Below are 27,116 nucleotides of genomic sequence, written 5' to 3' on the forward strand. Positions count from 1 at the left end.
TTGTTAAAGTTATTATTAAACTGTTGCTGATTTACAATGTTTTGTCAAGTTCTGTTGTACAAGAAGGTGACCCAATCGCACACATTGCCCTGTGCTGTGCAGTGGAATCCCAGTGCACACACCTTCCAGCTATAACAGTTTGCATCCCACCAAGTGCCCATCCCTCCCACTCCCTCCCCTTTGCCCCTGGGAACCCCAAGTCTGCTCTTCTCGGCCAAGCTCTGTTTACGGTTTTTTGTTTATAATTTTTAGGTAGGATCATCTGTTTCATATTTTAGATTCCACAAGTATGTGATAGCATATGGTATTTGTCTTTTCCTTTCTGGCTTACTTCACTTAGTATGAGAGTCTCTAGTTCCATCCATATTGTTGCAAATGGCATTATTTTATTTTTTAAGTGGTTTTTATTATTCCATTATAGCTGGTTTACAGTGTTCTGTCAATTTTCTACAGTATACAGTACACATACATATATACATGCTTTTTCTCACATTATCTTCCTTTATGCTCCATCATAAGTGACTAGATGTAGTTCCCAATGCTATACAGCAGAATCTCGTTGCTTATTCATTCCAAAGGCAATAGTTTGCTTCTATTAACCCTAGGTCCCCAGTCTATCCAACTCCTTCCCCCTCCCCTTGGCAACCACAACTTGGCAACTCCTCTTGGTGACCACAAGTCCCTTCTTCAAGTCCATGAGTTTCTTTGTGGAAAGTTTTATTTGTGCCACATGTTAGATTCCAGATACAAGTGATATCGTATGGTATTTGTCTTTCTCTTTCTGACTTACTTCACTCAGTATGAATTGCTAGTCTCATCCATGTTGCTGCAAATGCCATTAATTTGTTTTTTTAAATGGCTGAGTAGTATTTCTTTGTATATATGTACCACATCTTCTTAATCCATTCATCTGTTGATGGACATTTAGGTTGTTTCCATGTCTTGGCTATTGTGAATAGTGCTGCTATGAATATAGGGGTGCAAGTATCATTTTCAATGAATGTCTTGTCTGGATATATGCCCAGCAGTGGAATTGCCAGATCATATGGTAGCTCTATATTTTGTTTCCCGAGGTACCTCCATACTGTTTCCCATAGTGTTTGTACTAATTTACATCCCCACCAATAGTGGAAGAGGTACCTTTTTCTCCACACCCTCTCCAGCATTTATTATTTATTGTCTTGTTACTGATGGCCATTCTGACTGGTGTGAGGTGATGCCTCATTTTATTTATTTATTTATTGTCTTTTTGCCATTTCTTGGGCCGCTCCCAGGGCACATGGAGGTTCCCAGGCTAGGGGTCTAATCAGAGCTGTAGCCACTGGCCTTCGCCAGAGCCACAGCAACGCAGGATCCAAGCCGCGTCTGTGACCTACACCACAGCTCACAGCAATGCCAGATCCTTAACCCACTGAGCAAGGCCAGGGATCAAACCTGCAACCTCATGGTTCCTAGTCAGATTCTTTAACCACTGAGCCACAACGGGAACTCCAAATGATGTCTCATTTTAGTTTTGATTTGAATTTCTCTAATACTTAGTGATGTTGAGCATTTTTTCATCTGCCTGTTGGCCATCTCTATCCACCCCTTCACTTTCAATCTCTGTGTGTCTTTAGCTGTAAAGTGTCTCCTGCAGAAATCATACAGATGTGTCTTATTTTAAAGTGTGTCCACTACTCTGTGTCTTTTGATGGGAGCACTTTGTCCATTTACCTTTAAGGTGATTATTGATGGGAATGTACTTATTGCCATTTTGTTCATTATTGTCTGGTTGCTTTTATAGTCTTCTCTGTTCTTTTATTCTTCTAGTCTCTTCCCTTAAGGTTTGAGAATTTTCTTGAGTATTATGTTTGAGTTCCTTTCTATTTTTTTGTGTGTGTATTTTAGGTTTTTGATTTTTGGTTACTTATTGCAACTATATCCATTTTTTAAAAACTGATAGTTGTTTATATTAAAGCACATGCTAAAAGCTCCACATTTTTTACTCCCAGCCGCATATTTTATGTTTTTGATGTCATATTTTACATCATTGTATGAATCTCTAAAGTGTTCATTGTGATTACATGGTTTTTGTGTTTTAAGTCTTGTACTAGCTGTTTTCAAGTAGCCCATCCATTGTCTTTACTTACCTCCCTCAATCGATGAGATTCTTTTCCTTCATGTATTTTATTTCTTCTTACAGACTTTTCTTTTTTGCTTAAAGCAGTCCCTTTAACCCTTCTCATAAAGTTGGTTTAATAATTATTAACATATTTCATATATTTTTTTTCTTTTTAGGGTTGTACTTGTGGCATATGGAGATTCACAGACTCAGGGTCGAATTGGAGCCACAGCTTCAGGCCTACGCCGCAGCCACAGCAATGTTAGATCCAAGCCACATCTATGACCTACATCATAGCTCAAGGCAATGCTGGATCCTTAACCCACTGAGTGAGGCCAGGGGTCGAACCTGCAACCTCATGGTTCCTATTTGGATTCATTTCTTCTGTGCCACAACCGAAACTCCTTATCTATTCTTAAATTCTGAATGATAAACTTGCTGGCTAGAATATGCTTGGATGTATGTTTTTTTCTTTCAGTACTTAAAAAAATATCGTGCCACTCTCTCTGGCCTGCAATGTTTCTGCTAAAAAATCAGCCAATAGCCTCTCTGGGGCTCCCTTGTATGTGACTGTTTTTTTCTCACTATGTTCAGATATTTCTTTTTATCTTTAACTTTTGCCATTGTAATTGCGATATGTCTTGGTGTGGATCTCGTTGGGTTCATCCTGTTTGGCATTTTCTGTGCTTCTTGGACCTGAATATCTTTTTCCCTTTCAGGTTAGAGACAAATTTAGCTATTATTTCATCAAACTTGTCTCTCTGGCCCATTTCCTCGCTCTCCGTCTTGGACGCGTACAATGTTCGTACACCTAATGGTGTCGCACGGATCCCCCTAGATTACGCGCATTAAAATTTCGTTTTTGTTGTTGTTCTGATTTTATTGATTTCCACTATTCTGTCTTCCAGGTGGTTAACATGTTCTTCTGCATCATCTAATCTAAAATTAATTCCTTCTATTGTATTTTTAATTTCAGTTATCGTAGTCTTCAGCTCTCCTCAGTTCTTTTAATATTTTCTAGTTCTTTGTTGAAATTCATACTATGTTCCTCTATTTTTGTCAAGATCAGTGATCTTTCTTACAGCTATTGATTTGAACTCTTTATCAGACAAATTATTTGTATCTATTCTATTAGGTTTTTTCCTGAGGTCTTATCTCATCCTTTCATTGGGAACACTGTTCCTCTGTATTCTCAAGTTGTTTTACTTTCACTGCTTGTGTATGAAATTAGTTACAATACTTACCTATCTTTTGAAAGTGTACTTTTGCAGTCTGTATGTGCTCAGTGGCTTAGTAGAAGGTCTAGATCTGAAAAGAGCCAGGGCTATGACTTCTTCCAGAGTAGTGAGTTGGGAGCTACCACCTTGGTGGTGTTAGGGCTAGAGACAGAGGAGCTAGGGTCAGAGCCTCATGTGAGCCACGGCTTCTCCTGTGGCATTATGGTAGCTGCGGCGTTGGTGGATGTGGCAGGAGCCAAAGGGGCTAGAGCTGCAGCCTGGACCTAGCTTTAGCTAGTCTTGATGCAGGCTGGCAGTCACAACCTGGGGAGTGAGCAGAGAGGCCACATCTGTGGCCTGGTGCAGACTTCGGGATTGGTGTGTGTGTGCTGAGGGAATCATGCAGGTTAGCCAGAGCACCAGGCACTTTCCGCCTCTGTGCTTGGATTGAGAGCAAGAAAGTGTCTGAAGAGGTTCCCATTGTGGCTCAGAGGGTTAAGAACCTGCAGTAGTGTCTGTGAGGAGGTGGATACAATCCCTGGCCTTGTCAGTGTGTGAAGGATCTGTCACTGCCACAAGCTGTGGTGTAGGTCACAGGTGCGGCTTGGCTCCCACGTTGCTGTGGCTGCGGGTGGGCTGACAGCTGCAGCTCCAATTAGTCCTCTAGCCCAGGACCTTCCACATGCTATGTGTGGCCATAAAAAATAAATAACATAAAAATAAGGAATTCCCATCACGGCTCAGCAGTTGTTAAACTCGACTAGTATCCGTGGGGACTCAGATTTGATCCCTGACCTTGATCGGGGTCTTATGGATCTGACATTGCCACGAGCTGTGGTGTAGGCTGCAGATGTGGCTCAGATCCTGCCTTGCTGTGGCTGTGGTGTACACCAGTGGCTACAGCTCTGATTGGACCCCTAGCCTGGGAACCTCCATATGCCATGGGTAGGACCCTAAAAATGCTAAAGACAAAATAAAAAAAGAGAAAATAATAAAAAAAGAAAATCTGTGAATGTGATTTCTTGAGGAGAGGCTCAGTTTCCTACAGCCTTCTGGTGAGCCCCACTATTTTTCAAAACCAACCACAAGTGTTGGTGCTGGGATGGGTTGGGCTGCCCAATGTGAGGCTCGAACTCCTCTCATCCCAGGGAAGATCCCTGAATGTGCGATATTCTCCTATTCCTCCTCTTCATCTGGGTCGCCCTCTGGGGGTATGGGTCCCAACCTGGTCTCTTCTCCTCCCTGCCGGACTCTGGGTCGTTCTTTCTCTATGTCCTTGTTTGTGGAAGAGCCATTTCTCTAGCCTCCATGTTCTCAGTTGTTCTTGGAACAACATGAAGTGTTGACATTTTCTCTGCATGTATTTGCAATTTTGATGTGTTTATGGCAAGAGGCAAGCTCAGGGTCTTCCTAATCTGCTAGTTTGATCCCACTTTCTTCTAGCATTTATGTATTTGACGTTTTGTCCTTAACCTGATATATTAAACCTAACAACCAATATTTAGCTATGAGATAACTTATTATATTTTACTTCCAATAATTATCAAATGAAAGTGCACCAACAACTAGATACAAACAATAAACCCTATCATTGGAAAACTGACAAAACTTCAGTGGTGGATCTGAGCCCCATCTGTGACCTATGCCACAGCTCACGGCAATGCTGGATCCCGACCCAGTGTGCAAGGCCAGGGGTCACACCCGCATCCTTATGGATACTAGTTGGATTTGTTTCTGCTGCATCACAATGGGAACTCCTCAAGAGAATCTTTTTAAAAAATATATTTTTTAACTTACACACACGTATACATTCTTTTTTTTTCTCTCACATTTATGTGAAACTGGGTCACCAGTAGAAAAAAAATTGCATTGGGGAAATAAAAAAAACTTAGAAAAAAAGTATTATTTAATTTAAAAATTTTATGGGAGTATAATTGATTTACAACATGTGTTGCTTTCAGTTGTACCGCAAAGTAACTCTGTTATACACATATATGTATATATCCATTCCTTTTCAGATTATTTTCCCATATAAGTTACCATACAGTACTGAGTAAATTTCCTTGTGCTGTACAGTAGGTCCTCATTACATGTCTGTTTCAGGCATAGCAGTGTGTATACATCAGTCCCATCCCATAATTTATCCCTCCCCCCATCATGTTTTCCCCTTGGTAAACACTTCCGGTTTTGAAATCCTTGAGTCTGTTTCTGTTTTGTAAGTTCTATTGCATCGTTTCTATTAGAGTCCACATGTTAGTGATCTCATATGATACTTGTCTTTCTCTGACTTACTTCACTTAGTATGATAATTTCTGGGTCCATCCTTTTTGCTGCAAATGGCATTATTTCATGCTTTTTTAGGGCCAAGTAATATTACATTGTGTATGTGTACCAAAGAGTCTTTACCCAGTCCTCTGCTGATGGACGTTTGGTCGCTTCCATGTCTCAGCCATCGTAAATAGCATGGCATTGAGCATTGGGGTGCACACATCTTTTTGAATTATGGTTTTCTCTGCATGTGTGCTCAGCAGTGGGGTTGCTGGATCATATAGTAGTTGCATTTTTAGTTTTTTAAGGAACCTCCATAGTAGTTTCACCAGCTTACATTCCCACCAACAGCAAAGTAGAGTGCCTTTTTCTCCACTCTGTCTCCAGCATGTACTGTTTGTAGATTTTCTGAAGATGGCCGTTTTGACTGGTGTGAGGTGATACCTCATTCTAGTTTTGATTTGTGTTTCTCTGACAATTACTGATGTTGAGTATCTTTTCATGTGCTTTTTGGCCACCTGGAGAATCGATAGAACCTTTAAAGATTAGCTGTAGTTGTGTGAGGTGCATGCTCAGAACTCACTTGAGAATGTGGTAATGGCCCCTGGTGCCTTTGAATTCACACTGGAATCTCGAGCATCTTCAGAGATTTGTCCCCAAAGGCAGACTATAATGAGATAGCATGTCTGTTACAGTACGACAATGACTTTACATTCGTTATCGTAAGATGAACTCTCGCTTTAAGAAGTAAGATTCTTGTCTTCTGTGGGCTAATCAGTTGTACTGATTTGTAATAACAACTTGAGAACACTTTACTCTCCAAAGTTGTGTTTGCAATCACAAGCCTTAGTGGAGAAACCGGGCAGATGTGACCCATCAGTCTGTTATCCAGTGACCTTAGCTGAATTAACCCAAGTTTCTATAGGCTAGTTAATGTATAAATATGCGTAATTAAAGTCACCATGATTCCTCATTGTCTCACCCATGAGACTGGAATCTCACAGGGTCTTTCAATGGTATTTAATCTTGGTCCTCAGCCAACAAGTATTATGCTGTAAAATTCACTAACTTTAAGATACTTTTGGGGCTTAAAATTTGAAAACATCTTGGAAAAACTTCCTTTGCTTATTGTTCTAAAGGCCTAGGCTAACAAGGAACCAGAGAGTTTGGACAAAGTTGATAATCTGAAGCCAGAAGACTTGGAGCTGTGTTTCAACCTGGCGACTTGCTGTGTGGGCATGGACCTGGGTACATTTCTTAACTTTTTAAGGTAGGATTTTATTCAGCTGTATATTGTGTTACAACTGTATTATTTTGTTCTATATTACTCTAATCTGAAGACTCACTACATTAGGAAATGATAAGATTTATCTGAATGAATGTAGTTTAATCATGTCCTAGATATTAAACATATAACATTTTGCCCAGTGATTATATTATTTCAAACTAATTGAGAAAATAATATTCAGTGGTAAATGAATTTAAAATACATTTATAATAGCTGACTTCATTAATAATCTTAATTTGAAATTACTTTCTATTTGTTCTTTGTCTTAGTAAGAAAATTTTATTTCTCTTTTTAAAACTTGGTCTGATTTTACTGATAGAAATTATAAACTTTGTGATAACCAGGCACATTTTTTATACATTAGCTCTTAGAGTGTAGAAAGGTAATTTGTTATCCACACATTTCCAAGAGACTTGACTTCATCTTAATTATCCTTTAATTTCATTTACACCATAGTTACTAAAGGAATGGACTGTATTCAAACTACCTGAGATTCACGTCTTCATTCTACCACTTTCCATGTAAACCTAACTAGGTTACATTTCCAAAGTCAGCTTCATCATCTATAAATGAGGTAAGAATACTTAATATTATTTCACATAAATTAAAATAGAACTGTATATATAAAATTCCTAACCCAAGACAGGTCATTTAGTAAATATTCAATAAATGTTAGCTATTTCTCAGTTTCCATTACATATTCTAATATAATTAGACCATTCTAATTATTCTCATAAATCTTATATTTTTAATCTTTAGCTCAAAGGCCACTTTAAGTATGTTTTATAACTTTATAAAGAGCAAAAAACTACACATTATTTGAAGCAGGTTTTACAGTGTTACTGCTGAAGACAATTTAAAAAATATAGAATGCTCATTATTTATAAATAAGCTTTATACTCTATAAAATAACAGAGATACTTTTTTATTCTAACATAAAAAATTAGTGCAAACCTAGCTTGAATAATTTATTTGTTTGTAATAACTTATATGCATATTAACAAAAAGGAAAGCATCACATTTTAAAACTTCTTTAATTTAATGTGTCATCACAGGTTCATTTGGGCAGCAACTACGTCATCTCATGGGTTCCCTGGGGGAGGGGAACCACACTGCAGTGACAGAGTTCATTTTACTGGGCTTAACAAATGACCCAACCCTTCAAACCGTCCTCTTCGTGATCATCCTGTGTATCTACCTGGTGACCATATGTGGCAATCTCAGCACAATCATTCTTGTCAGACTCTCTCCTCAGCTCCATCATCCCATGTATTTTTTCCTGAGCCACTTGGCTTTTGTTGACATGGGCTATTCATCTTCTGTCACACCCAGTATGCTTGTAAATTTCCTGGCGGACAGAAACGCCATCTCCTATCCTGGATGTGCCGTCCAGCTTGGTTCAGTTGTTTTCTTTGGGTCAACGGAGTGTTTCCTTCTGGCTGCCATGGCATATGACCGCTTTGTGGCCATCTGCAACCCACTGCTCTATTCCACGAAGATGTCCACACAAGTCTATGTTCAGTTACTCACAGTGGCTTATATATGTGGTTTTCTCAATGCTTGCTCTTTTATTGTTTGCTTCTATTCTTTACTCTTCTGTGGACCAAATCGAGTCAATCACTTTTTCTGTGATTTTGCCCCCTTGCTGGAACTCTCCTGCTCTGACGTCACTGTTCCTGCAGTTGTCCCCTCATTTACAGCTGGCTCCATCATTGCGGTCACAGTGGTTGTCATAGCCATTTCCTACATCTACATCCTCATCACTGTCCTGAAGATGCCCTCCACTGAGGGAAGACACAAGGCCTTCTCCACCTGCACCTCCCACCTCACCGCGGTAACTCTGTACTATGGAACCATCACCTTCATTTACACGATGCCCAAGTCCAGCTACTCCACTGACCAGAACAAGGTGGTGTCTGTGTTCTACATGGTGGTGGTCCCCATGCTGAACCCCCTCATCTACAGCCTCCGGAACAAGGAGGTTAAGGGGGCTCTGAAGAGACAGCTGTGTTAAAAACTTTTAACTTCTTGTTCTGTGCATCCATTCTCCTCCCAAGTTGTTTGATCATATTTACGATCATTACTCTGGACTCTTTGGTGGATTGCCTGTCTCCAGCTCACTTCAGTTCTTCTTCCTTCATCTGGAGCACATTCCTTTGCCCCCTCATTCTCAGGTGTGATTTGTGTTTTTATGCCTGTGGTATGTTCGTTGTGTTTATTGACCTTGGAGAGGTGCCCCTCTTTAGGAGGCATCCTGTGTTTCCCAGGAGTGTACTCCCCTCTTGTCACCCAAGACTGTGCTCTAGGGGTTCCCCCGAGAGGGCTGCATGAGTCCTTCTGTTGTGGCGGCTGACGGGCTGGTCGCCAGGCTCTGCCTTGTGCGGATGATGCTGGCTGCTATTTTGTCAGACCTGGTCACAAGGCCACTGGTTGTGGAACCCTAGGGGCCCCTGGGGGTTGGTGCTGTCTTACAGGTGGGTGGAGTTAGGGTCTCAAAGATGCTGGGGCTGCTGCCCACCCACTGGCAGGTGAAGCCAGATCCTGGGGCTAGCACTGGATTACTGTCAGGAAGAGCTGGATCTTGGAGTCTGGCTGCAGGGCCCAGGGATCTTGGAGCTCATTTCAGATTTCTGGGAGCTGGGCTTTTCCTGACAAAGTTAGGTATGTGCTCTGGAGTGCCCTGAAGGTTGCACTGGTCTGCTAGTGGGCAGGGCCAGGGTCCAGCTGGTCCCAGGGTGGGGTCTGGTTTGCTGTTGGGGAACTCTGTTTGCAGGTTGGGAGATGGTAGTTTTCCGCTGCTGGTGTCTGCCCCCTTGGTGGCTGAGGCTGGTCTAAAGGCCTGTGCAGGCTTCTGGGTGGGAAGGGCTGGTGCCTGCCCAGTGGTGGGTGGAGCTTGGAGTCTTCTTCTCTGGTGGGCAGGGTCCTGTTTAGGGCCTTGTTTAGAGGCAGCTGTGGGTTCTAAGAGAGGCCTTTAGGCAGCCTCTCTGCTGCTGGCTGGGGCTGAGTCCCCACCCACTTGGTTGTTTGGCCTGAGCCATTTCAGGGCTGCACCTGCAGGCCTAAGCCGGCCTAAGGAGTCTCAGTGCTGCACCTGTAGGCTGTTAGACTAATGAGCTAGGAGGAGATTTTCAAAATGGTGATCGCCAGCCCTGAGAGCATCAGAGCCAGTGTCTACACAGTTGAAGTAGCTCCCAGGAATGGCTGCTGCCACCACCTATGTCCCTGGGTGACCTGCAACCATGCCCACCTTTCCAGGAGACTCTCAAACACCTGCAGGTAGGTCTGGCCCAGGCTCCTGTCAAATTCCTGCTTTTGGCCTTGGCCCGGGTGTGTGTGGGCTTTTGTGTGTGTCCTTTGAGAGTGGAGTCTATTTTCCCTGGGGCTGTGGGGGAGTCAATCCCTCCTGGGCCCTCAAAGCCAAATGCTCTGGGGTCTCATCTCTCAGTGCCAGACTCCTGGGCTGGGGGGCCTGGTGTGGGGCTCAGAACTCTGGCTTCTGTGAGAGAAACTGCAAAAAGATGTCTCCATTTTGTGGCTCACCCACCTGAGGCAGTGGGGCCTGATGGCATTGTGAGTCCGCCCTTTCTCCCTATTTTGTTGTGGTTCCTTCTTTATGTCTTTAGCTGTATAAGACTTTTTCTGTGAGGTTCTAGTCTTTTTCACTGATGGCTGTTCTGCAGGTAGTTGTGACCCTGGCGAGCTCAGGGGCCTTTTACTCTGCTGTCTTGGCTGCTCTCTCAAACCTGGCAATGAGCTGTGAAATCACCTCTTTTTGTTTGACAAAGACTGCTTTTCCTTTCCTTTGTGCTTAGTCGAATTTCCTGTGCTTTCAGGAGGTTGTGCACAGAGGCCTCGCACCTGGCACTTCAGACCATGGCTCCTGCTGTGGCCACATCTCAGCTCAGAAGTGGAGGGAAAGCTTGTTTAAAAAATATTTTCTTATTTTCTTTGTAATGTTTTTTAGTATTTGATATAGTGATGGACCATAAAATTAAAAAAAATGGACAAAGGGTGTCTGTGCTCAAAATATATTGGTCCATATGTCATTAGCCAATGTAGAGGCTCTTTGTATAGTAGGGGGTAGATTTTCTGATATCAAAGAGTAAATCAGAGGCCCACAGGCCTTTTAATAAATTGAAATTTAATTTTTAAGTAACACAAATTGGCTAACATGAAAAATAACATGCAGAAAATTCTTTAAAATTTTATTCATATCTGTTCAAAAGTTGTACTCTGCCGTAAGTTAAGATTGCTGTACCTCCAAGCCTCTGAGACTGTCTTTCAACAGCAGCTTGTCCTGGAGTGAATGTGGTCATTACAAGTACGACTGAGGACCCTCTGCGGGGGGTGGCCAGGTGGAGCCCGGCAGTAAGATTCCTGGAGGTGTTGCTCTGGTCCGGTTCTCTGCGACGATGGGCTCTGGGGTCATAAATGCTCACTTGTGTTCCTGGTGAGTCCCCAGCCTCGTTGTCAGAGGCTTCACAAAAGACCAGGATGAGACGCCCCCGATGAGCCCCGCTGCCAGTCAGGACAGGCGCCTTCCCTGTGGAAATAAGCGTGGTTCCTGAATCCCTTGGGGCGTGAGCAAACACGAGCTTGAAGTGCCTTGTTCAGGGTCAGACGCACAGCTTGTTAAGAAAACCTGAGGAACTAGGTTGTATTTCCCTTGTGGAGTTTTAATCTCTGATGACTACCATATTTGTTTCTCGTTCCATGCGCCCTATTTAGTGCCTTAGACAAAGCATTTTTGTCTGTTTGATCTCAAACACAAATTGTCTAAAACTAAAGTAATTTTCACCTTCCACTCCCAATTTTCTCCCCTTCAGTGTTCCCTATCCCAGTAAGAGGCACTTTCATTCAATTAACATAGTGATTAGAAACCTGAAGGTAATTACTTTTTTCCCTCCACAAACCTGCATTCAATGACAAAATCACGTACCTTCTGAGTCCAGTATTGATCTCCTATATTTCGTTTTTATGGTCAGCACTTTTATTTCCATCTAACACCTTATGCATTTATTTTATAACAGTACTCCTGTAATAGCTAATTTTATGTGTCAAATTGGCTAGGCTATGGTGATCCGTCGTTTGGTCAAACTTTAGTCTTGATGTTGCTGGGAGGTGTTTTTTTTTTTTTTTTTTTTTTTTTTTTTTACATGTTACTAACATTTAAATCACTAGACTTTGAATCAAGTAAATTACTGCCCATAATGTGGGTGGCCCTTATCCAGTTAGTTGAAAGCCTTAAGAGTGAAAACTTAGGTCCCCTGAAAAAGGATTTTGTCTCCAGGCTGCCCTTGGACCTAAGATTGTGACAACTCTACTGGAATTTCCAATATGCTGGATTGCCCTGTGGACTTTGGAATTGCCAGCTTTCATAATTGTGTGAACCAATTCCTTTAAAACAGCAAAAACAACAACACAAATATCGTAATGGTTCAGTTTTTCTGGATTATCCTCGCTAAAAGTGCGTTAGGTAGGATTTCCTCTTCCCTCTCTTGCTTGCTTTCATCTCGTTCTCCATACACCAACCATAGTATAAATCTAAAGAGATTAGTTCCTTTGTTAATATTCCCCCGACTTTGAATGAAGGCAGCAATTCTTGGGGTGCCTTACAAAGTCCTGAACGTGGCCTCTGTTTATTCCTATCTCTCTGCACTCTTCTCTCACTTCCCAAACAGTCAAGCGCTGGATATCACTGGTATTCTATTAAAACCTTGAGTATGTCCGTGTTCTTTGCCGCCTCAGGACACTCTCACAGGCAGTACCTGTGTCTGAATTCATTTTTTCCTCTCTGCGGGGTAACACCTACTTATGCCATAGCTACCAATCTAAACGTTTCTTCCCATGTTCTTGGACGCCTTCTTCAGGCTTCAGATGAAATTAAGGACACCTCTTATTCCCTGTAGACCCCCTGCATATTTTTTCCAGAATCTCCCTGCACTTGCAGCTACAGACTCATATTTGTTTTTTCCAAAATCCCAGAGGCTTCATACGGATGTCCTCAATGTCTTTCTTTTTCTGTGCGTCCAATTTTTACATAGTTCCTGGAAAACAATAAATATATATTTGATATGTAGGAATTAATGTATGAATGACAAATTAAAAAATGAGAGGAAAGAGGAGGTTTCTCTTCTAGCGTGAACCACTAGCTTGGGTGCCTTTGAATCTGTTGAATGGAGCCCGATTGAAGTGATTGAATGTTTGTGTCCGATCCTGCTACACCTGTGATAGGTTTTGTGCAAACCCATGCTCACCGCGATTACACGACTGCCTTGACGCTGTTTAACTCAGATGGGCAAGCAGCGTCTTAGCCTGGCTTAGCTATGTGATTACCCCCTGCTGGACAGGGTCTCCTTTAGGCCTTGGCACGGTTGGAGAACTAGAACATGTCAAAGTCAAGTGTCAGAGCAGTAGTAGCACGAGTCTTACTTAGCAAAGGAGCTGCTGTGAGGCTGTTCACTATTTTCCACTATTCCCGTGGTTTACAGGAGCGACCCAGTGAATCCTGAGAATAACCCCAAGAGGTTTTTTTAAATTCGTATTTTACAAGCGATGTAACCGAGGCACATAAAGTTTAAGCAAAATCTTAAGGTCCCAAATATCCTCTTAATACTCTGACTTCTTTAAGGCATGTGCTCTTTGCAGAGGGGCAGAATGAGGGGATTTGAGAATCCTTCACCCCTAGAGGGTTTTGACTTTTCTGTAACAAGTTTTCATTCTTGCTAATCCTTTCTCTTCAAAGTAAAGTATACAGACTTCTACATTTGGATATGTCAAGAAAACTTGTATTAGATCAACTTTGTTTCACAATATAAATAATAAGCTGGCAAAATATTAAATGTTTGAAGGCATAGACTTCTGGTTTCACTGAAGACGTTGCTCCACCCACCTCGAGTCCTTCATATCTTATTGCTGAAAACACTCAGGTAACAACAAGCAAGCAAGCACAGGAAGGCTCTGAAAAAGGCAGAGAAGGGCAGCTCCTAAGGACTTTGGACCTGAGGAAAGCACATCGCAGTGAGTCCCTGCATTTTCTTCTGTATATCCTGTACAGGGCACTGCACAGGCTTCCAGCTCAATATCACCAAGAGACCCAGAAAAAAAAGGCTCTAAGAAAAATTCTATTCCTCCTAGCCAAAGAACTGGGAAAAAGGCAGCTTTAACAGAATAGAAACCCTTTTGTCAATACTTGGCCCTACTCCAGACAAACACCAGTGGAAAAATTGTACCTGTCTCCCACCTCCAGAATTCTTTGGGGCCAAACAGGGAGCTGTTAGTCACCCCCACCTACCCTTTGACTTCCCTGCCAAGGTATTGTCACTGGGGTCCAGCACGGAAATGAGCTTCCCTTGTCATCTGGCAGAGATGAGACAATGAGGGGGTGTGAGGTGGTACTAGTTGGTACTCCGCTCCCTGTAACCACCCCCCCTTGTGAGTGGGGGCCCAGTGGGTACTTGAGCTTCCATTTGCACCTGCAACAAAGCAGTGTGAGCCAGCTGTGCACATCCTCCCTCCAGTGGCAGTGGGCCCAGAGCTGACCTTACCTGGAGGAAAGGAGGTTGGTGTCACATTGTAACTGAAAAGGAGACAACAGGGCAGGGGGGGAGCTGAAGTTGCATTCCTTTCATCTTCAAGGAGGCTGGGGGAGTCAGCCTGTTTCTGACAGAGGTGTCAGTAGTTTTCAGCAGGAGTCTGGACACACACACACACACACACACACACACACACACACCCCTGGTAGTTGCAGTGATGGGGGACATCCTCCTAAAGAAAGACTGAACCTGACCTAGAGTCTCGTAATATAATATCCTGAATGTCATACCAAGAACCAGAAAACTCACAACTTCAATGAGAAGAGAGAGGATATGCCCATATCAGGATGAACAATACGCTGAAATTATCTGACAAGGATTTTAAAGCAGACATCAGACAATGTTTCAAGATTCCATCATAAACTTTCTCTACACAAACGAAAAAAAAATAGAAACTTTCAGCAAAGAAATAGAATTATAAAAAATAATGAAGGGAAATTTCTAGATCTGAAAAATATCATCACTGAAGTTAAAATCTTGCTGGATGGGTACAACAGTAGCATTAAGAGGACAGAGGATAAATTAATGGACTTAAATAAAGATGAATAGAAATACCTGATCTAAACAAAGAGGAAATTGGAAAAAAACAGCTACATGGATCTGTGAGGCAATAAAAATGAGCTAGCATTCATATATTGGGAGTCCTATAAAAAGAGGAGAAAGAAGGGTTATTGAATAATTATTTAAGGAAATGATGGCTGAAATTTCCCAAATTTGGTGAAAGACAGAGATTTAGGAGGCTGAGAATTCCAGAGAAATCCGCATGATTACACATCACGATTAAATTTCTAAAAATTAAAACCAATATCTTGAAAGCACACAGAAAGGACCCATGACTTAAAGAGAAAAAGCAATATGAAAGAAAACATATTTATCATCTGAAACCTTGACGAGGGGAAGGGAGATCATAATGTTTTTCAAGTACTAAAAGCAAAAAACTGTCAAACATAAATCTACATTTGGCAAAAATATCCTTCAGAAATGGAGGATAAATAAAAGTATTTCAATTAAAGGAAAGCGATGGGAATTTGTTCCCAACAAAACTACCTTTAGGTAATATGGCTAAAGCAGTTCTCTAAAAAGAAAGTAAATGTTAAGGAAAGACTTGGAATTTCAGAAATTAAAAAACACATAGACTGAAAATAAAAAGGCAATTTAGCAAAAAGACGTGAGATTCAGGTAAGCGGAGCTGAGAGGGAAATTTGCAGCACTAACTGCTTATATTACTGAAAAGGGATGTCCTAGAAAATATAATATTGAAAGAGAAAAGTGATAGGAATCTCTCTGTTGATAGTGATGCTATCTATATAGCTGCAGTCATGAGGACACTGCTACTGGTTGAAGAACAGAAGAATAGATCAATGAAGCTGAATAGAAAGTCTAGAGAAAGCCCTACACAACTATGAGAGTTATTTGTTAAAAGGTGCAGAAGGAATCCAAGAAAGAAGGAAGGCTTTTCAACGAAGAGTGCCAGAATAATTGGACATCCTTAGAGGGGGAAACCACATACACCTAAGTCATATTTATACAAGAATTTACTCAAAATAGATCATGGAGTTCAATGCAAAATGTAGAACTACAAACTATAAACCTTTAGAAAAAAAACAGAAATATTCGAGATATAGGACTAGTCACAAACTTCAGGAATTGACATTAAAACTACAATCCAAAACCAGAAAGATTCACCCAATTACTATCAAGACAATTCTTGATAAATGTTTTCATTTTCCTATATGCTCATATGTGTACATGCATACATATTGCATATACACATATTTTAAAATGTTTTTCTTCTTTAAAATTTAATTTTATTGAAGTACAATTGATTTATTATATTATGTAAATTTCTGCTGTATAGCAAAGTGATTCAGCCATATACATATATGGATATTCATTATCATAGAACTTTGATAGATTCCTTATGCTATATGGCAGGTGCCCATTGATCCTCCATTCCATGTATAAAATTATGACGTTGCCATTCCCAAACCCCCAATTTCTCTCTCCCCATACCCTTCCCCTTTGGTAACCATAAACTTGTTTTCAAAATCTGTGAGCCTTTTCTGTTTTGTAAACAAGTTCATTTGTACCATTTTAAAATTCCACTTATAATTGATATTGTATGCTCTTTGTCTTTCTCTGACTTAATTTGTGTAGTATGATAATCTCTAGGTCTATCCATGTTGCTGCAAAGGGCACAATTTCATTTTTTTTATTGTTGAGTAATATTCCATTGTATATATGTACCATACCTTCTTTATCCATTCCTCTGATGATGGACATTTACGTTGCTTGTGCTGGGGCCGGGGATAAAAACCGTATCACCACAGAGACAAGCTGGATCCTTAACCCACTGCACCACAGCAGGAACTCCTTGGCTATTGTAAATAGACCTGCAGTGAACATTGGGGTAAATGTGTCTTTTCAAATTATGGTTTTCTCGGTATATATGTCCATGAGTGGGAAATGTTGGATCATTTAGTGTTTTGAGGAATCTCCATACTGTTTACCATAGAGATTTTTACCAATTTACATTTCCACCAACAGCATAGGAGGGTTCCCTTTTCTCTACACCTTCTCTAGAATGTATTGTTTGCAGTCTTTTTGATGATGGCCATTCTGACTGGTATGAGATATTTCATTTTGATTTTTGAGCATCTTTTCATGTGTTTTTCAGCCATATGTATGTCTTCTTGGGAGAAATGTCTATTTAGACCTTATGGCCATTTTTGATTATTTTGTTTGTTTATTTGCTATTGGGCTGCACGAGTTTGTATATTTTGGAAATTAATCACTTGTTGGCCACTTTTTTTGAAAATATTTTTGCCCATTCTGTGGGTTGCATTTTATTTTATGATTTCCTTTGCTATGAAAAACTTTTAAGTTTAACTAGGTCCCATTTGCTTATTTTTTTTTTATTTTCATTACTTCAGGAGGTGGATCCAAAAGCATACTGCTGTTATTATGTCAAAGAGTATATATCCTGCCCATGTACTTATCTAGGAATTTTGTATCCGGTCTTAAGTTTAGGCCTTTAAATCATTTTTGTTTATTTTTGTACATGGTGCGAAGAAATGTTCTAGTCTCATTCTTTTACATGTGCTGTCTGGTTTTCCCAGCACCACTTACTGAAGAGGCTATCTTTTTTCCATTGTATATTATTACCTCCTTTAACATAGATGAATTGACTACAGGTGCATGGATTTATTTCTGAGCTTTCTATCCTTTACCACGGATCTATGTTTCTGTTTTTGTACCAGTACCATACAATTTTGTTGACCTTAGCTTTGTAGTATAAAGTCAGGGAGCGTGATGCCTTCAACTCCGTTTTTCTTTCTCAGCATTTCTTTGGCTATTGTGATCTTCTGTGTTTCCATACACATTTTGGAATTTTTTGTTCTTGTTCTGTGGAAAATGCCATTGGTAATTTGATAGGGATTGTATTGCAGCTGTAGATTGCCTTGGGTAGTATATCTATTTTGAGAATATTGATTTTTTCAATCCAAGAACATGGTATACCTTTCCATCTGTTCATGTCATCTTTAATTTTTTTTTAATCTGCATCTTATAGTTTTCAGAGTATAGGTCTTTTTCTCCCTAGGTATGTTTATTCCTTGGTACTTTATTTATTTACTTATTTATTTTTGATGCAGCGGTAGCAGGGATTGTTTCCTTGATTTATCTTTCTAAACTTTAATTGTTTGCATATAGGAATGAAAGGGATTTCTGTATATGACTTTTGTATCCTGCAACTTTACCAAAGAGGTCTAACAGTTTACTGGTAGCATCTTCAGGATTTTTCTATGTATAGTGTCATGTCCTCTGCAAACAGTGACAGTTTTACTTCTTTTCCAATTTGGATTCTTTAATTTCATTTTCTTCTCTGATTGCTATGGCTAGAATTTTCAAGACTGTGTTGAATAACAGTGGCAAGTGTGGACCTCCTTGTCTTGTTCCTGATCTTAGTGGAAATGCTCAGCTATTCACCCCTGAGTATGATGTTAGCTGTGAGTTTGTCATACGTGGCCTATATTATGTTGAGGTAGGTTCCCTCTAGGCCCACTTTCTAGAGAGTTTTTATCAGAAATGGGTTTTGAATTTTGTCAAAAGATTTTTCAGTGTCTATTGAGATGATCATATGATTTTTATTCTTCAGTTTGTTAATAGAGTGTGTTGCACGGATTGATGGGTGGATATTGAGAATCCTTGCATCCCTGGGATAAATTCCACTTGATCATGGTGTATGTGTACAATCTTTTGAATGCACAGTTGAATTCTATTTGTTAATATTTTGTTAAGGAGTTTTGTGTCTCTGCTTGCCAGCAGTATTGGGCTATAGTTTTTGATGACATCTTTGGTTTGGTATCAGGGAGATGGTCGCCTGATAGAATGAACATGGTGGTGTTCCTTTCTCTGCCACTTCTTGGAATAGTTTCAGAAGGATAAGTGTTAACTGAAAAATATTTAAAACTGTATCCTGTTTGCCCTGGAAAAATGGTGATGCCAGGGCATAATCAGGTAAATAGATTACATTTTAATTGCTTGGTACACAAAGTGATTATTTCATTGGAAGTATTCTGCTTTCTCACTTTTATTTTCCAGCAATCTGTAGTTTTTAAGGGCTCAGGATTCTTTCATTAACCATCTGAGGGGTGAACTTTCTTATCTAGTACCTTCCTTAGGGCTACCTGCATTTCTTTGTTTCTTAGACTGTAAACAATGGGATTAAGCAGAGGTGTCAGTATTGTGTATGCCACAGCCATCAGCATATCTTCACGGGGGGAGTCCCTGTCCTTGGGCCTCAGATAGACAAAGCCAGCAAATGCATAGTGTATGCACACCACGGTCAGGTGGGAGGAGCAGGTGGAGAAGGCCTTACACCTCCCCGTGGCAGAAGGCACCTTCATAACTACGGACCCAATGAAGACGTAGGAAATCATAATTAGGATAAAGCTGCCCCCCAACACAAAGGCGGAGAACACAAATATAGCCATTTCATGGTAGAGAGTATAGTCACAAGCAAGGCACATCACAGGTGAGATGTCACAAAAGAAGTGCTGGATGACGTTGGAGTCACAGAAAGACAGGTTGAATATGATGACGACAATGCACAGAGAAACCAGGAACCCAGCCACCCAAGAGGCCGTCATCAGCTGGAAGCAGACCTTTGGGGTCATCAGGGTGGCATAGTGCAGCGGGTTGCGGATGGCAGTGTAACGGTCATAGGACATGGCAGACATGATGAAGCAGTTGTTGGCTCCCAAGCCAAAGAAGAAAAGCATCTGTGTGGCACACTCTGAGAGAGAAAGGGTCTTGCTTTCTGACAGGAGATCCACCAGCAGTCGGGGGATAATTGCCATAGTGGTGCAGGTTTCTGAAAAGGACAGACCACCGAGCAGAAAGTACAGGGGGGTGTGAAGGTTGTGCGTGCACTTGATGGCCACCATTACAGACGCATTTGCAGCAAGGATGGTAGCGTGGGAGAAGAGAATCGTCACAAAGAGGAGAGTCTGCAGGCCTGGGAAACTGGAAAAGCCCCACAGAAGGAAGGTGCTCACGGCGGTGTGATTGCCCATCCTCCTGGTGCAGGTACAGCTCTCTCCCAGAGGGCGGGTGTTCTTGAGGTCAAGACTCTGAGATGATTTTAAACTATCCTGATGTACTGATGCCAACTAGACTTTAAACGAGGGGGCCTGAGCCTCAGACACCGCTTCACAGAAAAGCCTGGGAAAGGAATGCTAAATGCACTTGACTGAAATCAAGTTCAGGAGTCAGAGGGATGCGGAGAACTCTAGTACGAAAATCTGTATCAACGACATGGAATGGGCCCACATCTCTTCTTGATTGTATTCACAAAAGCATTCTGATCTCTCTCTTTTCCACTCATTGTCTTCATTTAAGCAGGAAATTTGAATAAATTTGCTTTGTTCTCATCGACCGGGTTTTGTAATGCTACATTTTTCAAATGCTCTTTCAGATATAATGGTAGCCTGGTACTCAGGAGTGCTTCACAAACTATTAACTGAATGAATAAAATAATTCAATCATTTAAATCACTTAAAATGAATGTAACATTTTTTAAAAATTAGGGGGAACTGTGAGATGTTCCCAAAGAACTTTGACTGTAAGGAAATCCTCCTTCCATCAGTGTTTCTCGTGTGCAGTGGCTCCGAAAGCAATGCCGGCGACAATGACCTGAGCACCGCAAATGAATTTAACATGTTATAACATCTACGGAGTTCCTCTCCATGGTAATAATTAAAGCTTGGGATTTAAAATAGTTCTCAATACATATCAATAACTTTAAGGTCTTTTTTGTTTTTTATTTTTATTTTATAATGATTTTTATTATTTCCATCATAGCTGGTTTACAGTGTTCTGTCAATTTTCTACATTACGGCAAGGTGACCCAGTTACACATACATGTATACATTCTTTTTCTCCCATTATCATGCTCTACCATGAGTGACTAGATATAGTTCCCAGTGTTACACAGCAGGATCTCATTACTTATCCATTCCAAAGGCTATAGTATGCATTTTTAACCCCAAATTCCCAATCCATCTCACTCCCTCCCCCTCCCCCTTGGCAGCCACAAGTCTGTTCTCCAAGTCCGTGATTTTCTTTTCTGTGGAAAGATTCACTCGTGCCATATATTAGATTCCACATATTACAGTGATATCATATGGTATTCAAATAATTTTAAGTTCTTAATAATTTCTCATCAAAGGTCTTTTCCAGATGCCTAATATAATATGAATGGATTGATTAGCTTGGAGTTGAAGTGATTTTGAAATTTCTGTCTCATGTAGAATGGCATACTCTGGCCATAATATTCTAATCAAATTTTGGGATTTTTAGTAAAGCTCCAGGACATTTTCTAGCAAGTAGTGCAGACCTGAATGGAATAAACTCAAATTCCTAATGATCAATTTTGTAAATTATGTTTCTTTTTAAGTTTATTCATTAATCATCTAATCTTGCAAGCATCGAGCTCAGAAAAACTACATGAAGACACTCCATGGAATTTTTATTTTAATGTCAGTCACTCTTAAAGGTGAAGGGAAGAAAACTAACAAGGAATCAGCAGTGGAAAACGGACTATGCAAGGGGAAAGAGTGGCTGGAAGTTTCTCTGTAGGACTATCAATCATACTGTGACTTGAAGGGCTAAGGTTTTCACTTTGCACTGTAGTTGTGTACAAAGAATATAAGAGGAATCATGCCAGAAACCAGCACCCACCTAATACCTATCATGCGCCAGACAGTGTGCTGGGCTAGACAGAGCTCTCATGCAGTCCTCATAAGTTTGTGTCTTTGGAATTTTCATTCTGATATTTTTTTTGACTACAGCCATGACGTGAAAATTCCTGGGCCAGGGATCAAACCAGTGCCGCAGCAGCACCCCAAGCCACAGCAGTGACAATGGTGGATCCTTAACCCACTGGGCCACCAGGGAACTCCTCATTCTGATTTTATAAATGACAAAGTGAGGTACAGAGTGGCTGTGTGACTATAAAGTCATTCGTATATTCAATGCATATTGACCAAATGCATATGAAGGGCCAGGCAATCTTATGCATGAGAAACACAGTATGTAACAGACACATAGGAGCTCTGTGATGTGAGAGCAGATGACTGCTTTGCTTTGAGGAGTCAGGGAAGCCCTCTGCGAGGAAGTGGCATGCCGAAATGGAGACCAGAATGGCAGTAAGCAAACCACAGGTATAAGATTAGGGGAGAAAGCATTACAGTCACGGTTCACAGCTAACACGGAGACCCTAGGGCGGGAAACTCACCGACCCAAGAGTCTGCAGCCTGGACCCATGTGGCTTGTCTTTGAGGCCACTCCACTTTCTTCCTCGGAAGACTTTCTAGCCTATTTGCCTCCGAAAGAGACATTTTCCCATTCTTACTGCTTTAGCTGTGTTCTACCTTGTATGACTCCCCAGTTCCCACCTCTACTGTGAAGGAAGTAGCACATCCAGGCCCAGAGGGCCTCCAGGGCCTGACTGTGAGATTTTGGGAACAGAACGGCCCCGTCTCCTCCGCGTGTCGGAGTTCCCTCCGGTGCCTCCCACATGAGTTAGTGACAGACCCCAGAGCGCTACCATCAGACCCCGGTCTTGATTTCTCCCTCCCCTGTGCACACACACTCTCAATGCCAGAACTCCAGGTGGCCTTTGCCGTCACCTTTTCCATTGTTGGCGTGTGTTTTTACTCCCCGCTGTCCTGGACCAGCCTCACGGGGTCATTTCGGCGCCTCTGGAGCCTTCTGTGAGTCACAAGTCTGTTGCCTTTTTATTTCACTCACCACAGTGGACCAGATATTGCATTTCTAAACAGGGTATTTTAAGTCACTAACAGTGACTTAAAATAGTGAATAGCCACAAGCTGCTTACAGGAGGAAATCCTATACCCCACATGATATCTGATGTTCGTCACAAATGGACCCCCTGCCACTGCTCCTGGCTCTGTTTCCAGCACATCTGTCTACCTGCCTACACCCGGGCCTGGCAGTGATGCCCTTTCCCAAACACTCCGCAGTCGTGCTCGCTCTCCGTTTTCCCAAACACATCCCCGTCCTTCATGCTGCCGTGTCTTCGCCCTGGGGTTCCCTGTGCCACAACTCCTCCTCCCTCATTTTGTTTCCCATCGGACTTTTACTCGTGGTCAGGCGCTGGCTGGGACCACTCTGATTCCCCAGCCCTCTTGCTGTCCACATTTCTTAGATGCTGGGGTTGTGCGTTCCACCGCGTCACTCACGTGGACTTGGGCCACAGCCTCTACTCTTTCTCTCTACCCGTCCTCCCCTTCATCTCCCACCAGCTTTCCTAGGTCCAGCTGACAATCATTCGCCTCATTTTAGATTTTAGGTACTCTTTCTTACAAATTAGAAACTCCTAAACTTCATTGCCTGTTTCAGTTGCACCATCTCATATAGCTTCATAGCTGTCCTAAGATTTAACTGATTTTATGGCCTTGTTTGTAGTGAGGAAACTATGGCTTAGAACATTATTTAATTTGCCAAAAGGATATGGCCGTCAAATGCACATGTGCAGCTACTCTTTCAGCGGGCAGTGAGAGTCCAGAGAACCACGTGCTTGACTATTTGACTATAAGGGCTCTCACCTCCTCTCCTGCCCCCAGCCTCCCCTGCATGGGGAACATTCCACTCTTTCCAAATATAGAATGTCCTTCATGGCTGTTCTTCATGCTGTTTTCTACAAGTCCTAGTGTTCTTCTTGCCCTTTTCTTTCTGACTGCTAAAAATAGCATTCTTGGGAAGACCATTCAAATGTCATTTCCCTCAGAAGTCTCCTCAAACATTTTATCACGAGGAGGTTGGTTGTTGTTGTCGTTATGTGTGTGCTTGACTCCTATGCTAGACAGAGCAGAGAATTGTTTTAAAATTTTGTATGTCCAATTTGCATCTTGAGCATAGTGACTGTAAAATTTTTGCTGATGTTAATTCAGAGGCTATAGGGGAAAAATCCATATTCTCCAGAAAGCTTCCATGCTTTTATTTCAGTGCATTTATTAGCTCCTCTTCAACACACTGCTTGTTCTAGTTAGTGTTTATTTTGTTTGGATATGTACTAACGATAGTTGGTTGCTCTCAATAGTTTTAAGACTACTTTCACCCAGCACTGTGAATGCATGTTTAGGTGTTGTCTACATTCTTGCCTAATTTAATTTACAGACACTTCTCAAAACTCCAGCGACGGTTGTTTAAAACCTAGGAAAAAGAAACTACCATAGTTGAATTCTACACGTGACGCCTCTTTAGTGTAACATCAAGGCGCCATTGACCGACATAAACGGTCACCCACTAGGGGGCATTGCAGAGGGCGAGAGGAGCGTTAGCAGACAATGCATCTCCACCCATAGGCAACACGAGTGTTTTTTACAAGCCTCTCCAAGAAGATACTGCTCCAGGGCTTGAGGGTACATATACTCTCCATAATCTCTCTCATTAATTTTGGTTGAGAACTTGTTACGTTTTATCACACTTTACTTTGCACCTGTGTTGATGACACTAATGGGTCTTTTTTTCATGTCTTCTAGAACAGTAGGTACAGAAGACAGTATCAATGCGGCATTGTTTCTGCTCTTCCCAATCACACGGCAGGCCCTGGACAACCAGATTTATAGAATTTTTTTTCAACTCTTCTGTTTGATTAACCAAGGCTTACCCTTTTAATTCACCTCACTTTTGCCTTGAGTTTGCCGTTGTTTTCCTTCTCTTCTCGATAACCTTCCCCAGGCAATTTTCTGGGTTCCAGCTCTACCAGGAGTGGGGATGGACAACATTCTTAAATTCCGGCTTATCTGGCTCATAGTTTAACATCTAATAACAGGCTACTAACACCTGTGAATGCTTGATTATTAGAAGATGCAGAATAAAATGTTCATTATAAAGAGAAAATGTCTAAAATTCCCACCTTTGAGAGAAGGGAAAGTCATCTTCCAGCCCCTTAAAATCATGACTTAATTAAACGGAGGAAGGACTTAAGAGTCTCACAATTCAGGTGTGGCTTTCTGCAGTTCTTTCAGTGATTCCATGTATTCATAGTTCAGGGATAAAGTTTTAGGTGGCTTTTCCCTCTGAGTACCTGTGAGGATTCCCCTCCGACAGCAGCGTCTCCTGTAACACAAAGGTTGTGCCTTCCCCATTCCTTAAGAAAGATTTTAATGAGGGTCCCTGGGCCACTGGAGATCATTATCTAGAGACTGCTGCTTTGGCGACCAGGGATCTTGTGCTCTGTGGACCTCTCTCTTCATGTGATGTCATAAAAATGTGTATATATTTTTTAAATCCTGACGGACCATAGAGGCTTCTCTAGTGACATTTGCGCTTATAATCCTGAATGACAGCTGAAGTGATAGAAACACATCTCATTAAAGTTTTGACATGATTCCCTCAGGGATATTTTAATTCCTACAAAAATGCTGTTTATTTTATAATTCTGAAAAATCACCAGGTCTCTCAGGTCTCCTGCCAACACACGGGGCAAGGGAATGACATGCCCTGAGAAGCTCTTCCAGGGGAAACATTCAAAAGCAAGGAGTAGGAAGAAGGTGAACACGCAGCTTGAGCACGGTGATTGCTTTCTCACGAGGCAGCCACTGGGACTGTCATTTTTTATTTTTTGCTTTTTAGGGCTGCATTTACAGCATATGGAAGTTCCCAGGCTAGGGGTCACATTGGAGCTACAGCCGCTGGCCAATGCGACAGCCTCGGCCATGACCACACAGGAGCCGGCTGTGTCTGTGACCTACACCACCGCTCATGGCAATGCTGAATTTTTAACCCACTGTGCGAGGCCAGGGACCGAACATCCTCATGGATACTAGTCGGGCTTGTCACTGCTGAGCCACAATGGGGACATCCTGGGATGGACCTTTTTGAAAAAGAAAATCCCCAGTTATTGCATCGCCATTCTGATATCCACAAATGGCTCCTAATTGCCCTCTCATCAGCTTTGGCTTTCAAATCTTCCACCACCTGCAGTATCTTCCACCTCATGTGTTATCAGTATTATCTCAACAGCTGGTCTCATAAACTCAGTGTTGTGGCCAGTCACTCAAGAGACTTTCTCCTGATTAAATGCTGCACTTTGTCAGTCGGCAAAATCCCTTTTCATGAGTTTATTCAGGCAAATTCCTGCCCATTCTTTAAAATTCAGAACATGGATCACCTACCTAAAAATGCTTTTGTTTGTACAGGATTAAAAACCAAGGGAGAAATTAGTCTTTATGGAGGATTTCTGTAGGGAGAGGTGCTTATTTTGGACGACATATGCTGGATTCCAGACTCTTAATGCTAAGAGATGTGCTATAGCACTCTCAGTAGCTGTAGATAAAGTTTTTAAAAAGCTAGCTAGTGGAGTTCCCACTGTGGAGCAGTGGTTATGGATTTGACTGCAGCAGATTAGCTGCAGGAGGTGTGGGTTTGATCCCCTGCCTGTTCAGTGGGTTAAAGGATCCAGTGTTGCTGCCATGTAGGTCACAGCTGTGGCCAGGATTCAATCCACTGGCTTGGGAACTTCCATATGCTGCAGGTGTGCAGGTAGGGCCATTAAAAAGAAGTAGAAAGAAAGAAAGAAAGGACAAGCTGTCTGGGTAGTTTTGTGCCTTTCCTGGGTTTCTCTTACTAGACACATGTCCAAGCTTCTCTAGGAGCTGGCTGCTAAAGTTCACAGCCATAGTCCTGGAGAATTGTGCTTTACTGGACGGAACATGAGCAACCAGAAGAATCTGGGAGTCCATGCCTTCACTCCCAAGGTGCCCATAGCTGACAACTGAAGGAAACAGCAATTTAGGAATAGTAATGACAAAACCACCCTGTTGTCACACAGTAGGACCCTCTGCGGTGCCATCATGGTCCATAGCTCCCTGGGGGGTGAGACTGAGTCTACGCTTCAGCAGAGCCCACATCTTTTATCTGCCCTCTCCCCATGCCTTGCCCTGCTTCACCTGTTCTTACGGTTTTCCTCCAAGATCCCTCTTCACTCAATCACTTGCATACTAATTGCTGGCTCAGGCTCTGCTTTTGGAGAACTGTCCTAAGACAGTCTCAGTGTGTACATAGGGAGGAGGACTGCATGTGCTTTATTATGCACACTCAAAATTTAAAAACCAGTG

At 41.8% G+C, this 27,116-nt stretch overlaps 2 protein-coding genes and 1 pseudogene across 2 annotated transcripts; 2 read left to right on the forward strand and 1 right to left on the reverse strand.

Moving 5' to 3' along the window:
* On the forward strand, positions 7,909–9,173 carry LOC100522815 (olfactory receptor 478-like). The gene has a single exon (XM_021102641.1). The coding sequence runs from the start codon at positions 7,959–7,961 to the stop codon at positions 8,886–8,888; it is 930 nt and encodes a 309-aa protein (XP_020958300.1). The 5' UTR covers positions 7,909–7,958; the 3' UTR covers positions 8,889–9,173.
* LOC110255358 overlaps positions 9,285–27,116 on the forward strand; it is a 218,355-nt pseudogene continuing 200,523 nt past the window's right edge.
* Positions 18,628–20,475, reverse strand: LOC100522088 (olfactory receptor 10R2-like). Its single transcript, XM_003129404.2, has one exon. The coding sequence runs from the start codon at positions 20,043–20,045 to the stop codon at positions 19,107–19,109; it is 939 nt and encodes a 312-aa protein (XP_003129452.2). The 5' UTR covers positions 20,046–20,475; the 3' UTR covers positions 18,628–19,106.

The sequence above is a fragment of the Sus scrofa genome, chromosome 9 (genome assembly GCF_000003025.6).
Source record: "Sus scrofa isolate TJ Tabasco breed Duroc chromosome 9, Sscrofa11.1, whole genome shotgun sequence".
NCBI lineage: Eukaryota > Metazoa > Chordata > Mammalia > Artiodactyla > Suidae > Sus > Sus scrofa.